We start from the raw sequence: 14,926 nt of genomic DNA, 5'->3' as shown, positions 1-14,926 counted from the left end.
CAAGGAAGTTCGGTAAAAGTAACAGGAAGAATAGGAAAAGAAATTGCAAGTATTGAATAGATCAGGGAAGGGAGGGTTCACCGACAATTTTTCTTAGTTGCTCTGGTTTCTATTCTAGATGCTACCAACAACAACATACCCAGTGAAATCCCACAAGTGGGTCTGGGGAGGGTAGGATGTACGCAAACCTTACCACTATCTCATAGAGGTAGAGAGGCTGTTTCCGAAAGACCCTCGGCTCAAAAGTCATAGTTCCAAGTACAAGAGAAAAACAATATATATAGCATAATGAAAAAAAAATACAAAATTTACAAGACAAGAACAATAACTATAGCAAAGTACTGCGATAATCAAAGGCAATAGCAACACAACTATAAAGGCACGCCTAGACCTACCACCACCCTAAACCGACACACGGCAAGACACCACTCTATCCCTACTAGCTTTCTATCCTAATCTGCGACCTCCACTCTTTTTTATCTAAGGTCATGTCTTCGATGATATGGAGTTGCGTCATATCTTGTCTAATCAACTCTCTCCAATACTTTTTCGGTCTACCTCTACCCCTCCGCATAGCCTCCAAATCAAACCACTCACACCTCCTAACTGGGGCGTCGACACCCCTCCTCTGCACATGCCCAAACCATCTCAGTCTCGCTTCTCTCATCTTGTTGAGCACAAATGTCACTCTCACCTTCTCCCGAATAACCTCATTCCTGATCTTATCACTCCTAGTGTGTCCACACATCCATCTCAGCATCCTCATTTCCACAACATGCATCTTCTGAACATGAGAGTTCTGTACTGACCAGCACTCCACTCCATATAACAACGCTAGTCTAACCACCATTCTGTAGAACTTACATTTACGTTTAGGTGGTACTTTCTTATCACATAGGACTCCAGAGGCTAGCCTACACTTCAACCATGCTGCCCCAATGCGGTGCATGACATCAGCATCGATGTCCCCACTACTCTAGATGATGGATCCAAGATATTTAAAGCTTTCTGTCTTGGGGATAGGTCTATTCTAGATGCTACTACGAGATAAACTTGTGCATTGCAAATACACATAGAGATGTGTACTAGAAGTTGACTCTAGGTTGCTTCTCAACATAGTGAAGGTACAAAAGTTTTGCCTTAGATATTGGAGGTAGATGCAGAAGGAAAATATGGGCTACAAAAAGTTTGAAATGCAGCACCACCACAGGGAGGGAAACAAAGTGGATGATAGTCTTTCAACTGGAGACAGAGTCTTCTGAAAACTACAAAGCTTGCTTAAACAGACAAGAACACTGCAAATACCAGACTGAACACAACGGGCATCCTACAGATTTCAACCAAAAGGAAAAAATAATAAGACCCAAATGATGAAGACAGAAATACACCATGTCTTTTGTGTCTATTTTGTTAATATTTAAAACTTCTACTAGGTAGGAGTCCTCCTATCTACCTTAGACTCCATGACTACTGTAGAGGCCTTTTAGGTAATTCATAAAATCAAGGGAAAAGGGTCAAAAATACCTCTAAACTATTTAAAATGAACAACAATGCCCTATGTTTATAGTTTGGTCCAAAAATGCCCTTGCCGCCAATAGTTTGGTCCAGAAATGCCCTTGCCGTCAATTTAATGGGTCAAAAATGCCCTTTTTCAAATAAATATATTATTTATTTTATTTTTGGACACATTTTTTTCCTAAAAATATTTCTTTTATTAGAAAATGTTTATTCTACTTCAATTAGAAAAAAATTTAAAAATTAAAAATATTTCTTATTTTATTATAATTATTTTTTATCGTTATTTGAATAAAAATTAATGATGAATTTATTATGGTCTTATATATATGACACATATTATCCGTTAAAACTTAGAGTGCATGAAATTCTTCTTTTTTAATTCATAAAATGAGATTACGAAGAACAAAATAATTTTCTACGTTTTTATTACTTAAAGTGGTTTAATTAGAAAGAAAACAAGAATAGAGTTCCTTAAAAAGTAATATTTTTATAAGTAACAAGATTTTTTTAAAAAAAATATATTTATTCCAAAAAGGGCATTTTTGACCCATTAAATTGACGGCAAGGGCATTTCTGGACCAAAGTATTGACGGCAAAAGCATTTTTGGACCAAACTATAAACGGAGGGCATTTTTGTTCATTTCAAATAGTTTAAGAGCATTTTTGACCCTTTTCCCTAAAATCAACTATAAATGTAAAGCGCCAAAAAACCAAAGTAGGCATTCAAGAAAGGAACTTCCAAAAAAAAATCGAGCATTTGTTTAAACAAGATAGGGAGTTACCGTGGGCGCCTAGTGCAATTAGAATACAAACAGGCTTAGATTTTACGCATTGAAACCACATTCCAAAGTGATAATAAAAATAAACTATGTATACAAATTATTCACAAATTTTTAAAATAACAAATATTTTTTATGTATAAACTAGAAAAATTATACATATAGTCAGCATGGTCGGTCTTGCTTCAGCTTTGTATGGCTAATACTTAATATAAAACCAAGCAAATACTGTTAAGTCTTTTAGCTTTAACTCCAAACTGCACCAAATCAAACTATATGTAAGTTTGTTTGTTATTTGATCAAAGTAAAAGATTTCATTGATAATAACAAGGCCAATTTGGTCGTACACAAGTCGTATACCAAAAAGAGGAGAGACCTACAAAATATGATTCTCTCCATAAGACACTCAATCATCTATACAAACAGGAACTTCATGGGTGCACCAAAAGAAAATAAGGGATCAGAGACTACTCCTCAATGAGCAAAGCTCATCTCCAGCCCTTCAAAGGCTCTCCTATTTCTCCTTTCCAAATGACCCACATTAAAGCAAGAGGAGTAACATTCCAAGACGTGTGACTCTTTCTCCTAGCTCCAATCTTCCAGCAAAACATCAGCTACTTCACGGATCTGGCATTACCCAAGAAACGCCAAACCATCTAAAATTGTCCTCCCATAACCTTGTGGTTTACTTGCAATGTAGCAGAATGTGGTCCACATCCTCACCTATCTCCTTACAAAGGAAACACCAGCTCATGCAGACAACCTTTTGATTTATAAGACTCCACCGTCGAAATCACCCCTCTAGTAGCTAACCACATGAAGAAAAACACCTTCGGCACCTTACGTATCAATACCGAGCCACGTGAAAAACTGTCCTCTCAAGGGTCATTTTATAGAGTAGGTGCTTGTTCGGATCCATTAATTGAAGGTTTAGGTTTCTTAACCATTATTGTCAAACAATTTCCTACTTGTGTCTATCTTTCTATCATTTATCTTCAATTAGTGTTCTTAGAGTTAGGATTTCAATTTTCACAGAGTTAGAGTTTCAATTTTCACATTTCGATATTATATCATTTGGTATCAGAGCTTTGAATAGATTTGTTCCCACAAATTCAATCTTGGTTTGAAGAAAAAAAATCAGAAATTGAAAATAAAATTCTGAAAATTTCCTCCATGATTTTTGCTTTCGTAGTTGTGTTTGACACTAGATTTGCATTCTCTAGTGTTATTCAAGTCTAAACCAAAAATTTCAAATTGTTTGAAGTTGATTTGAACATTCAACCATTATTGGATTGAAGAACTTGAAATTGGGTCTTGAATATTGAATGGAGTTTTAAGCTTCAAAGTTATTGGGCTTTGTTTGCCAAGTAATAGGAATCAAAATCTGATGTTTGAAGAAATTCCAAGGAGTTTTGAAGAATCTGAAAATTTGAAAATTCAAAAATGCTCTTGGTGTTCTTCAGAGGTTCTTGGTGAGGAAGAAGCAAAAAGTACAAGTTTGATCTAAAACCCCGATTGAAAATTTTGGAGATGGCGTTTTTTTGGTACATAAGGGGTATATACTAAGTAAAGTGAACCTGGGAACATCATCATATCAGGTTTAGCAGCTCAAAAATAGTGAAGAAAAATACTAGAAGATAACCTTAAGCTAGTAAAATGATGCAGACTTCAGGTCATAAGCAAACAACTACAACATGCACATACAAATATTATTGGATTTCACTTTCTAATGTAAAGCAAAAGCAAAATGAAAGATCAGCATACCACATCACATAAAGGTTCCAGCCCCAAACTCTCCTCAGTTATCTGTCTGTACTTCTTATTCACTTTTCCAATCCTTTTCATATCCGCATATGCAGTCCTCACATCTGCAAAGGCCTGAAAGAGCACGAAAAAGACAACAATTTGAAAAGCTTCAAAAGAAAATGCTACATAAAAGGATTAATGAGCTCATCTAAACCATGCTATACCCGTGTACCACCTCTCCATCCACATTTAGCTCGAAAGCATGTCCATGTAGCTGCATGCCTATATATCACTCACATGCTTTAGCAATATGTTGCTAGAGAGGAAGAAAGCATACCTCAAAAACAAGGTGCAAAGTAAGAAGTTAGTTACCCATCCTGAGTAATAAAGAGAGATAAGCTCTTTTCATTTGAGCCCCCACCTTTGCACTGCAAAGCAAAACCATTGCACTATATGTCAATACAGGACATTCTAAGTGCCTTACAAATGCAATAATACTAAACAATTTGTAAAAGTTTAAACTAATAACATCTATTAGTACCATGTTTAATTTATTTCTCAGCCCTAGGTACTCCACATGTGGAAGATATGAATCACAATTTTCTTTCTCAGAAAAATATTCAACTACCAGAAGGAGCATCGGTGATTATGATTACTTTTATTTCTTCTTTTTCGTACAGCAAGTGCTTTTCCCTTTTTTTCTTTTTTAACTTCATTTCTTATCATTCTACTTGACAAGGCAATAGCTCCATTTGCTTTTAATCATTGAAAGCATCGTAAGCATTTATAATTTACATCCAAATTGTTCACCTCCCTAACTCTATTTCAGTTTCAAATCAAATCAGGAATAATTTCACACCAACAAGGTGATCATTCATGCATTGAAATCTCATTTTTTTTCTACATAGCCAACCTGTTGTAAGAAATTCAAGTCATCATAGCTCGAATTGCAGCCGACAACATAGTCATAGAAAATATAGTAAAGGCAACAACACCTACTGCAAGGATACCAAATGCAACTTGAACAAATGACAGATATTTATCAATCAATTGATTAATTATGCATCAATCCTAAACTAGTTGGTTTAGTTGCATGGATTTTCTCTGACCATTCCGCCCTATCCAGTCTCATTTCAATCCGCCCTATTCCAGTCTCATTGCAAATGTCCTCTAAAATTGATGCAACGCGAGTACACGACTCCCTCAAACCTCACTAAACCTGTGGGGTTTAAACATAGTAAATGATCACCCGTGGGGTTAATTTTTAGGGTAAATAGGAAACCTTTTTTTTATAACGGGGTAAATAGGGAATTACTATAGAAATTTTAGTAATTGTCAAGTCATCCTTGCAAAAGATGTTCATACAATCATTAAACTATTAACATAAAACTGCATAACTTAAACTATAAAGATCCCCAAACAAACCCAATCAATTTCAAATTAATTTACTCATATCTTCCACTTTATATGACATTCTTTCCATCTTAGGATGCTCCGATATGTTTGACACTATTCCGTTTATATGAAACTTCCAGCAGTTCAAGTCCATTAAATAATTCAAATTTAAAAACTTGATGTGATGTTTTCCTTATCAAAATATTTTTTTGAGAAAATTCACATTTTATAAACAAAATACACCAATGATGTATTTCAGTAGTAATTATGTCAGGAGTTTACAGTAAGCAAAACAAAAGATGTCTATCACATATATCCTCCTAAACTATCTAAAAACTGAGTAATATCCTCCATCTTTTTGGGGAGTACATAGTTGCACCAAAAATAAAATGTTATAAGGCAATTCAATTTCAAACTCTTGAAAGGGATGCTCTTGTTTTCCAAGCATCTCTGGTTCCTTTCCTTCTATATTGTCCACCATATGCAAGCAAGGACAATCTTCTATCGCTCCTTGTAACCTGACATATTTCTTTCTCTATTCTATGTTAGAGCTTCTGAGGAGTGCCTTGGGATGGACCAATTGATACCCCTCAAGTTAAAAAACACCTGTCACGGTTTCTATTGTCACTCTACAATGGTTCAAGAGATGGTTTGTTGTCTCTCTTACTCTTTCACAAAAAAACACCTGGAACATAATTGTCTCCCCTATTCATTAGATTCTCCTGAGTTAGTACTACTTGCTTGGCTACCAACCAGGTGAAACAAGCTACCTTGTGAGGTATTCTAACTTTCCATATCATCTTCCAAGGCCATGGTAAGAGCATTGTAGCTGTCCTATCAAGGTCTCTGTAAGCTGATTTTACTGTGAATTTCCCATTTTTGGCCTTCAGCCATTGCAGACTGTCTTCATTTGTGTTGAGGTTATTTGCCTGCTCCAAAGAATTGTAGAAATCTGTTAGATTGTCTATCTCCATCCTTGGTTGACCCTAATATCTGCCTGCTTCTGTTGTTCACCTTATAGATCATATGGTACAACTGTTTCAAGGGATATTGACCAACCAAACATCATTCCAGAATGATGTCCTCCTTCCCTTTCCTATTACAATTCTTGAATTTCTCCACATTTTAGGCCACTAGCTCCTGACTGTTTTCCATAGACCGACCCCACAAGGTCTTCTAACTTCCTTAGTGATCCATAAGTCTTCCATTGTAAATCTGGAAGCTATAGCATACTTCCACAAACCTTGTTCCCCAGAGAAAAACCTTCAAAGCCACTTCAAGAGGAGGCTTTGATTCTGTACTTTGAGGTTCTTTATGTCCATTCCACCTTCTTTTTTGTTGTTGATCACAGCATCCCATTTCACCAAGTGATACTTCTTTTTCCCCTCTCCATTTCCTTGCCAAAAAAAGTTCTAGCTTCTTTAAGACACTCCTTGGCAAAGGAAAAAGTGACATCATATAAGTTGGCATAGCATCAAGCACAATATTGATTAAAGTCAAACTTCCACCCAAAGATAGGTATTGGCTTCTCCAATTTACCAACTTCTTTTCACACTTTTCCACCATTGCATTTCATATGTTCCTGGGTTTACTTTTTGCTCCCAAAGGCATCCCTAGGTAGGTAGTAGGTAGTTCTCCCACTTTACCTCCTAGGATACCAACCAAACTGTTGAAATCTAGAACTTCATTCACTGGTTAGACAAAACTTTTGCCCCAGTTTGTGTGTAATCCGGAAACAGCTTCAAATAGAATAAAAATGATCCTTAGATGCTTCAGTTGCTCTTTCTCTGAACCACAGAACACTAAGGTGTCATCAACATACTGCAAATGGGAGATATTTAAGCTCAAAATGTCACTATCATTCATCAGAAACCCCTTGATCCTGTTATTTGATTGTGTTGTTTTCAACATATCACTCAATCCTCCCATAGCAAGTATAAAGAGGAAAGGGAGAGAGGATCACCTTGCCTTAATCGTGTTTCAGAGTGGAAGAAACCAGAGGGGGTACCATTAATTAATACTGAGAATTTTACTGTACTCACACAGTATTTCAACCAGTTTATCCACCTATTTCCAAATCCCATCCTCTCAAGTGTATTCCAGAGAAAGTTCCAGTTGAGGTGATCAAAAGACTTTTTTATATTCAATTTACATAGAATCCCAGGGACTTTAGTTAAGCTCCTCACATCCACATATTCATTGGCAATAAGTATGGCATCCATGATCTTTATCAAAAAAAAAAGTATCGCATCCATGATCTACATACCCTTAATGAAAGCCACTTGATGTCTATCCACTAGCTTGGACATCACTTTCTTAAGACTTTATGGATCTTGGATATGATCTTATAGACACTGCCAATAAGGCTAATGGACCTGAAATCTTTCAATTCGGATGCACCTATCTTTTTAGGGATCAAATCTATGAAAGTAGCATTTAAGCTTTTTTCAAAGTAGCCTTGACTATGGAAATTCTGGATGGCTGCTATTACATCTGTCTTCACCACCTCCCAACACTGTATGTAAAAAATGCCATAGTAAAACCATCTGGGTCAGGAGTCTTATCTCCTGCACAAGCAAACACACATTCTTTGATCTCCTGTTCTTCAAACTCACTTTGCAGCAATAAGTTATCTTCCTCATTCAACATAGCTTGTTCTCTGGGGCTGAACTGAGGTGTCTAGTGTTCATTCTCTCTTCTCTCTACAAAGGTTTTGGAAGAAACCTTTGATCTCCTCCCTGATCACTGCTGCCTCAAATACAATAGCCCCATTGATCAAAAGACTATCAATCTTATTGTATCTTTTGTGAAAATTTGTTATTCTGTTGAAAAATGTTGTATTTTTATCACCCTCTTTCAACCATACAGCCTCGATCTTCCTGTAAAAAGTTCAGAATCGCACCACCCCTTAACTCTCATTAAATTTCTCAGTTTGCAACCACCAATTTTCGAATTTAAAATAAGACAATGACCTCTCCCAATTTCCACATTCTAGTAGCAACGGATTGTGATCAAAAGTAACTCTAGGCATAATAGTTTGTTTGATTTTCTTGAAGGATACTTCCCATTCTTCTGAGAATAGGAACCTATCTAGTCTTGTTGTTGTGTCATGTCTGTCTCCTTTTCTCCATGTAAAACTACCCCCGGTAAATGGTGGATCTCTAGTACCATATCCTCAATGAAGTCTGAGAAATCTTCCATGGCTTTAGTGGTTCTGATGCAGCTTTTCTTCTCAAAAGGGAACCTCACAACATTAAAGTCCCCAGCAATCACCCAAGGACCCTCTCTGTTGTTTGGGGCATAAACACCTGATAAGTGCCAGCTAAAATCCTGAGTTTTTGCCCAGGAATTTAATAGTGATGTAATAAGCCCCTATTTCACAATATTTTTCCCCAATACCAGTTATCTAATATAAAAATTGAATTAACTAACTTATATTTCGTGACCAATCAAATATCATCACATAAAATGAAACGGATGAAGCAGGGATTGGATTATTTGTAAACAAACAGTTAATTTTTTGTGGAAACATTGTTCTACTATTTTAAAATTCTGATTATTATTGTGCTATATTCAAAAAAAACGGATCTTATAGTCCTATGTTAATACTACACAATTTAACCAACAAAAATGCAATTTCATTTGGTACAAGCATAAACTTTTCAATTGCATGTTCTGATATGAAGACTAAGGGTCATTTGGCCATGTGATATGAAATCATATGAGACGAAACTGAAGTTTTGTTTGGACGTGCAATTTGTATTTTTAAGTTGTATTTTATGCTCATAAACGTAAAATCCATTAAGTTGTGAAAACTATCGAAATAGTCTCAATTCTTTATACAATCTTACCGAGTAAGCAAAAGTTCATATCAAAAGTGTAATATACTATCACAAAGCTATTCTAAAAAAAATACAACATTTATTTATCAAACTTTAGTTCAATAAAAAAAAAGTATTCCCTCCGTTTCAAAAAGAATGGCCTATTTTGACTTGGCACGGAGTTTAAGAAAACAAAGAAAACTTTTTCATCTTGTGTTCCTAAACTAAAGTTATGTCAAATGCACCAAAATACCCTTTAATCTTGTGGCCTTAAACATGTCACGTGGAAAGTTGAAATTAAAGTTTTACCAAAAAGGAAAGGGGTCATTCTTTTTGGAACAAATTAAAAAGGAAAGGAGGTCATTCTTTTTGAAATGGAGGGAGTAAAATAGATTAGAAGTTGTAGTCTAAGACTCTTTAATGTAATTCTCCCACAAAGTACAGACAATCTTCTCATGTTGAGCATGCATTTCTCAATCAGATGACTGAGAAGACGAACCAACATTGTTACTTTGAACCGTTTGTTGGTAAGTATCATTAGTAATAATATCAACTATAAATTTTGTTCACATATGAAATAAATGGTTGGTAGATATAAAATGGCGAATTTTCTTTTTACAAAATATAAACTAGTGGGTCAATTTTTGTATTTGAAAAATGTGAAATCATGTTATGAAATTCTCAAATCAAGCTTTTTGAAAAAAATTGGGATTTCATCTCATGATTTGAAATAAGGCGACGAAATCACATGTCTAAATGCCTATTAAGTTTATTTAACACTTCATCCTCTTGAATGGCTATATCTAACAGGTTTTCAGTTAGATCCGACAATGATAGGTTTTTAGTCAGATCCTACAATGATATCAGATAATGTAGAGTTCCCCCGATTAATTCTATGAAAATCTAGAATTAAAGTCAACAATGCAATTTGTTAAGAAGGAAAAACAATATAAAAGTAAACTTAACTAATGATATGTATAATCATTATAAAGTTGCATAAATTGAATCCTAAATCGCTCCTTGTTCATCTTCTTTTTTTCATTTCTAAATGATATGTTGATGTCATTCTTCAAATCAGGTGTAATAGCAACAACCACATTACACTTATATCTACATGAACTTAGTTCTACTTCTTGTTTACCATAAGAGCATGGATGATATAAATCAATATGATTTCAATATTTTGTCATCGCAGAACACCAAGACAAGACAAATTCTAGCAGATCAGTTTTCCAGTGCAGTTTGCTGATCAAAGTAACATGCTCATCTCAATAGAGAGATTGTTTTTCTAGTTAAAAAATAAAGTCCATCCCTCTTGAACACTATTTCTTTCGTACAAAATATTCTTTAAAAAAGGTTAGCAGAAATTAGGAGCTCACCATTGGACAAAGCAACCCGTTGTACTGGCCTGGCCCACAAGAACCAATATCTATTCCAATCTGGCTCAATTTCTGCTTCAGTGCCATCTCGTGGTCTGACTCCGCAATATCCTCCTTTGGGTCTTCCAGCATTACCCCAGAAACTGAAATTATATAAACAATATTTTAAAATAACAAAGGTGGAAATTTTTCGAAATCTTTCAACGACAAATCAAAATATGTTTGTTTAAGTTTATTCACGAAGCTTTTGCGGAAAAAAGTTTGTTAAAGTGATTTTAAGGTTTGATGTTCCATTAACGGAGAAATCTTCAAACAAACTACAAATATCCAAACACATTTCTATTTTGAGAATGTCTTCTTCTTTTAACATAAAGCTTTTTATTTCTAACTATGGTGCAGACGGCACCTAAATAACAGATTCAAAAACATTGCGAAGTTTATACAAGAGAGGTTAAAAAATGAATGCCTCGACAAATAATATAAAATTGCAAAAAGGTACCTGGTGGAGGAATTCGTTGGGGCCTGTATGAGAAGCTTGAAGTTCCGCGGTTTGGGGAGATGGGTCTTGAAGCAAATGCTGAAAAGATGAGTCTTTGGGTTTGAAAAAGGACAGGAATTGTCTTGTGTATTGTTGGGAAAGTAATGAATGGCTTGTGGAGAAAATATTTGGAGCCCATGACAAAGTTGTTAGAGTTATTCAGTACAATTCTGCGATAAGGAAGAAGAATCATTCCTGCTAATTTCAACAAGACAAACTGCAGTCATCCTTTAGGGGTTAAGGAAGGGTTTTATGATTTCTGATTTACTTGGGACAAAATGATCAAATTGGTATTAAATGTATAGGGAATGGCCTATTTTGGTCCTCCATATATGCCCCCTTCACAACAATGGTCCCTGATATATACAAAAACTGGTCATGTTTACTTCTTGCAACTCTCAACTCCCAAAACTTATTATTTTTAATATATTGAATAAGTAAAAAAGGAAGGGAGGGAGAAGTAATTTGAAGAGGTTTTGTGAGACGGTATAAATTCAAGCACAAACATGTTTTCAAGCCTATACTATAAGTTGACAAAGAGTTGATATGATTTTAAATTTGCATTACATGCACTATCTATTCATATTATCTTTATAAACGAAATCATGTGCCGGTTTAGTCTTTAATAGAGGATAAGATTCAAACAACACTTTTTAATAATTATGTCTAAAAGTATAACTTCTTTGAATCTACTAACAATTCTTATATTATTAATGATCGATTAGATCATATTAACCTCAGCTGATTTTCAATACATGAAGAAGTTGAAATGGTTGCAACAATATCATTCTAAAGAAATCCGGCAATGACATTCTCACCCAAAAAAGCTTAAAATATTTTGTATTCTTGAATAGGTTTATATTATGTGACAATACTATCTTTGCAATTCTTTGTACGAATTTACGGATTATCTTCATATATAATTATATGGTACTAGCTTGTCATCAATTGAAAATATATATTTTTCAGATGTAATTTGCATATCAATAACACACTAAAAGTGAAATCACTTATTGGAGAAATATGAAGCACAAGGAGATAGAGTATAGTAAATGAAAATAAGTTGTAATTACATAAATTTTCATGAGAATTGTTCATTTGATAAATTGTCTATAGATGAGTTGATGTAATTTTCGTAATTTTAAATTTTAAAATATAGGAATGATCATACAATTGTTACTTTATATTGAGATTTTATCAAAAATGATAGTGAAATTCTTTTAAAAAATGAAAGATGATAAATCAATTCTTGACTTTTGTGATATTAGAGTTTTAATTTTTTGTATGTAAATATCATATGTAATGGACTCAAACTAAACTAAATTTATACATTTCTTCTTTAGCTAGGGAATTTTAGAATATCGACTAATCTTGCCAATATTGTGCTAATCAATTCAATAATTGAAAAACCAACAAATTTTCAAAATTATAATATATATTTTGCTTGCATATAACAAAATTTTATATATGATAATATTATTGGATTAATATTTATGCTTTTCTTCGCTTATAGCACTTTAGAAGTTTGTTCCTTTCAAATTTAGAGTTAGTACACAGTAAAGAGATGAACATTAAAATAATAGTGCAACCTGCAATAATGGTAACATTCAGAATATTCTTCATCGAAAATGAAAGATAAATAATGGTAAAATAATTTTTTATACGTTTATGCTTTGCAGTGACGATAAATAAAGAATTTTCAATAAAGATACGAGTGTCGAAGACAAGAGTTTAGGTCATGACAGAGCAATGAAGATGAATAAAAAGAACATACACAACAAATATTGTCTACAATGACGTATTAAGTGATATACCCTTCATTATATGTTTCTACCTCATAGAATCAAAATAAGTAAAAAAAATTACATGTACCTAGCTAATTGATCTTAAACTCACTATACCACGTCACCTCTTAGGGGGATATTTAAATCACTTCAGAATTGAAAAGGGGCTATATAAAAGCCCGTGTAGTTAAAGTGTTAAAGTATATTTTGATACCAAGGTCAAGGGTTTTTTGATGTATTTACTCCTTTGAAATAATAAAGAAAAGGAAATGCAACCTTATACCCTTCAAAACACACACAATTTATATTATTTAATCCAAAACACATGACTTTCATAAGGGTTAACAACCCATTTTACTTATTCATGTTGATGTTCCATCATCCATCAACACATGTTTAGAGAGAAGTTGTGAAGCGGGCTCTCATGTTCACATATCACATCTTTATTCCAATAACAAATGCAAATTTCAATAGAAATATCACTCCAACATGAGCACGGAATAACAAGAATGTTACGATCCGTGTTAAACTCATTAAAAACTTTATAACTTGGTTATTTATTTTTTAAAAATATAAAGAGTCTTCACTTAATTTTTAGGAAATTAAGATAATAATTGAGGTAGCTGAAAATCTTTATATCTATAACCATAGTACGGGTAACAATTCAAGTGATTTTCAAAAAAAAGGTATTAGGCAGTTTCAAAAATCCGCAAATACAGTTAACCAACGAATATAAAACAATGTGCCTAAAATAATCTTAAGGTCGTTTTTCGAGTAAACTCTTGACATTTAATCAATTATTAGGATTTTAAAATTTTGAAATGATCTGATTATTATTCGATCCAATTAAATTAATTTAAACACGTTATGTAATCTTTTAGGAGTGAAAATGTATGAACCTTACTTGAGGAAATGTTGAAGAAAAATATGAGAAAATTCTTAAGAATTTCCATAAATTAAGTTATTGTTTTCCTAACCATAGTACGGGTAACAATTCAAGTGATTTTCAAAAAAAAGGTATTAGGCAGTTTCAAAAATCCGCAAATGCAATTAACCAACGAATTTAAAATAATGTGGCTAAAATAATCTTAAAGTTGTTTTTCGAGTAAACTCTTGACATTTCATCAATTATTAGGATTTTAAAATTTTGAAATGATCTGATTATTATTCGATCCAATTAAATTAAACTAAAACACGTTATGTAATCTTTTAGGAGTGAAACTGTATGAACCTTACTTGAGAAAATGTTGAAGAAAAATAAATTCTTAAGAATTTCCATAAATTAAGTTAGTTTTCCTTTTGGAATGAAATCATTTTTTCTTTTAAAATGTGATCAAAATGTTTAAATCATATTTCCAAGTGATTTTAACTAGGTTCCCACAATAAAATAATTTCTAAACTATATCCCGATTCAACTTATTTTTATAACAGAAGCTCACAAGTAGAAATATATCCTATTTCTATATGCTAATATCAACCAGCCAGCATATAAAGTGTCATTAAGAAAGCCTCTAAACAGTTACTAGTCCTCCTTATGGTTATAAACAAGAGAGATCATTGTAAAAATAAATAAAAAATCTCTTAAGATTATAATGAGTTAAAACTAAATATTTATATTCAAACCATGTTTAAACATAGAGAAAAAGGAAAAGGGGAGGAATAAGATATTTTGTTCATCTTGAGAGGCATAGATATTTCCGGGGGGGGGGGGTAGGGGAGGGGAGTTGTTGTCATTCTCTTCCCTCTTGATACTGTGTAGACTTTCAATTATATTCGGACATATCTTGACAACTCAAGAGCATTGTAAGACAGTAAGAGTCTAGCCACATCAATTTTAATGCCAATAGTCACACGATATAACCCCCCCCCAAGATATAATACAAGCAAATTTAAAAGCTTATGATTTAGACTCAAGTAGTGAAGCAGCCTTATCATTTAGAATACAGAGGAAATATAACCAAAACCA

The 14,926-nt window shown here is 33.6% G+C and overlaps 1 protein-coding gene across 1 annotated transcript in view; it reads right to left on the bottom strand.

Annotated features, from left to right (window-relative positions):
* The window catches only part of LOC129872087 (twinkle homolog protein, chloroplastic/mitochondrial), a 59,543-nt gene extending 48,083 nt beyond the window's left edge, over positions 1-11,460 (bottom strand). The window contains exons 1-5 of the mRNA XM_055946957.1: positions 11,138-11,460; positions 10,639-10,781; positions 4,416-4,471; positions 4,268-4,325; positions 4,062-4,175 (exon numbers count right to left, since the gene is read on the bottom strand). Of these exons, the coding sequence (XP_055802932.1) occupies positions 4,062-4,175; positions 4,268-4,325; positions 4,416-4,471; positions 10,639-10,781; positions 11,138-11,369 (603 nt within the window). The 5' untranslated portion in view covers positions 11,370-11,460. The remainder of the gene's footprint in view (positions 1-4,061; positions 4,176-4,267; positions 4,326-4,415; positions 4,472-10,638; positions 10,782-11,137) is intronic.
* Positions 11,461-14,926: the final 3,466 nt, after the last annotated feature.

Source organism: Solanum dulcamara, chromosome 11, assembly GCF_947179165.1.
Source record: "Solanum dulcamara chromosome 11, daSolDulc1.2, whole genome shotgun sequence".
NCBI classification, from domain to species: Eukaryota; Viridiplantae; Streptophyta; class Magnoliopsida; order Solanales; family Solanaceae; genus Solanum; species Solanum dulcamara.
This window is presented reverse-complemented; position numbering and strand designations above follow the sequence as displayed.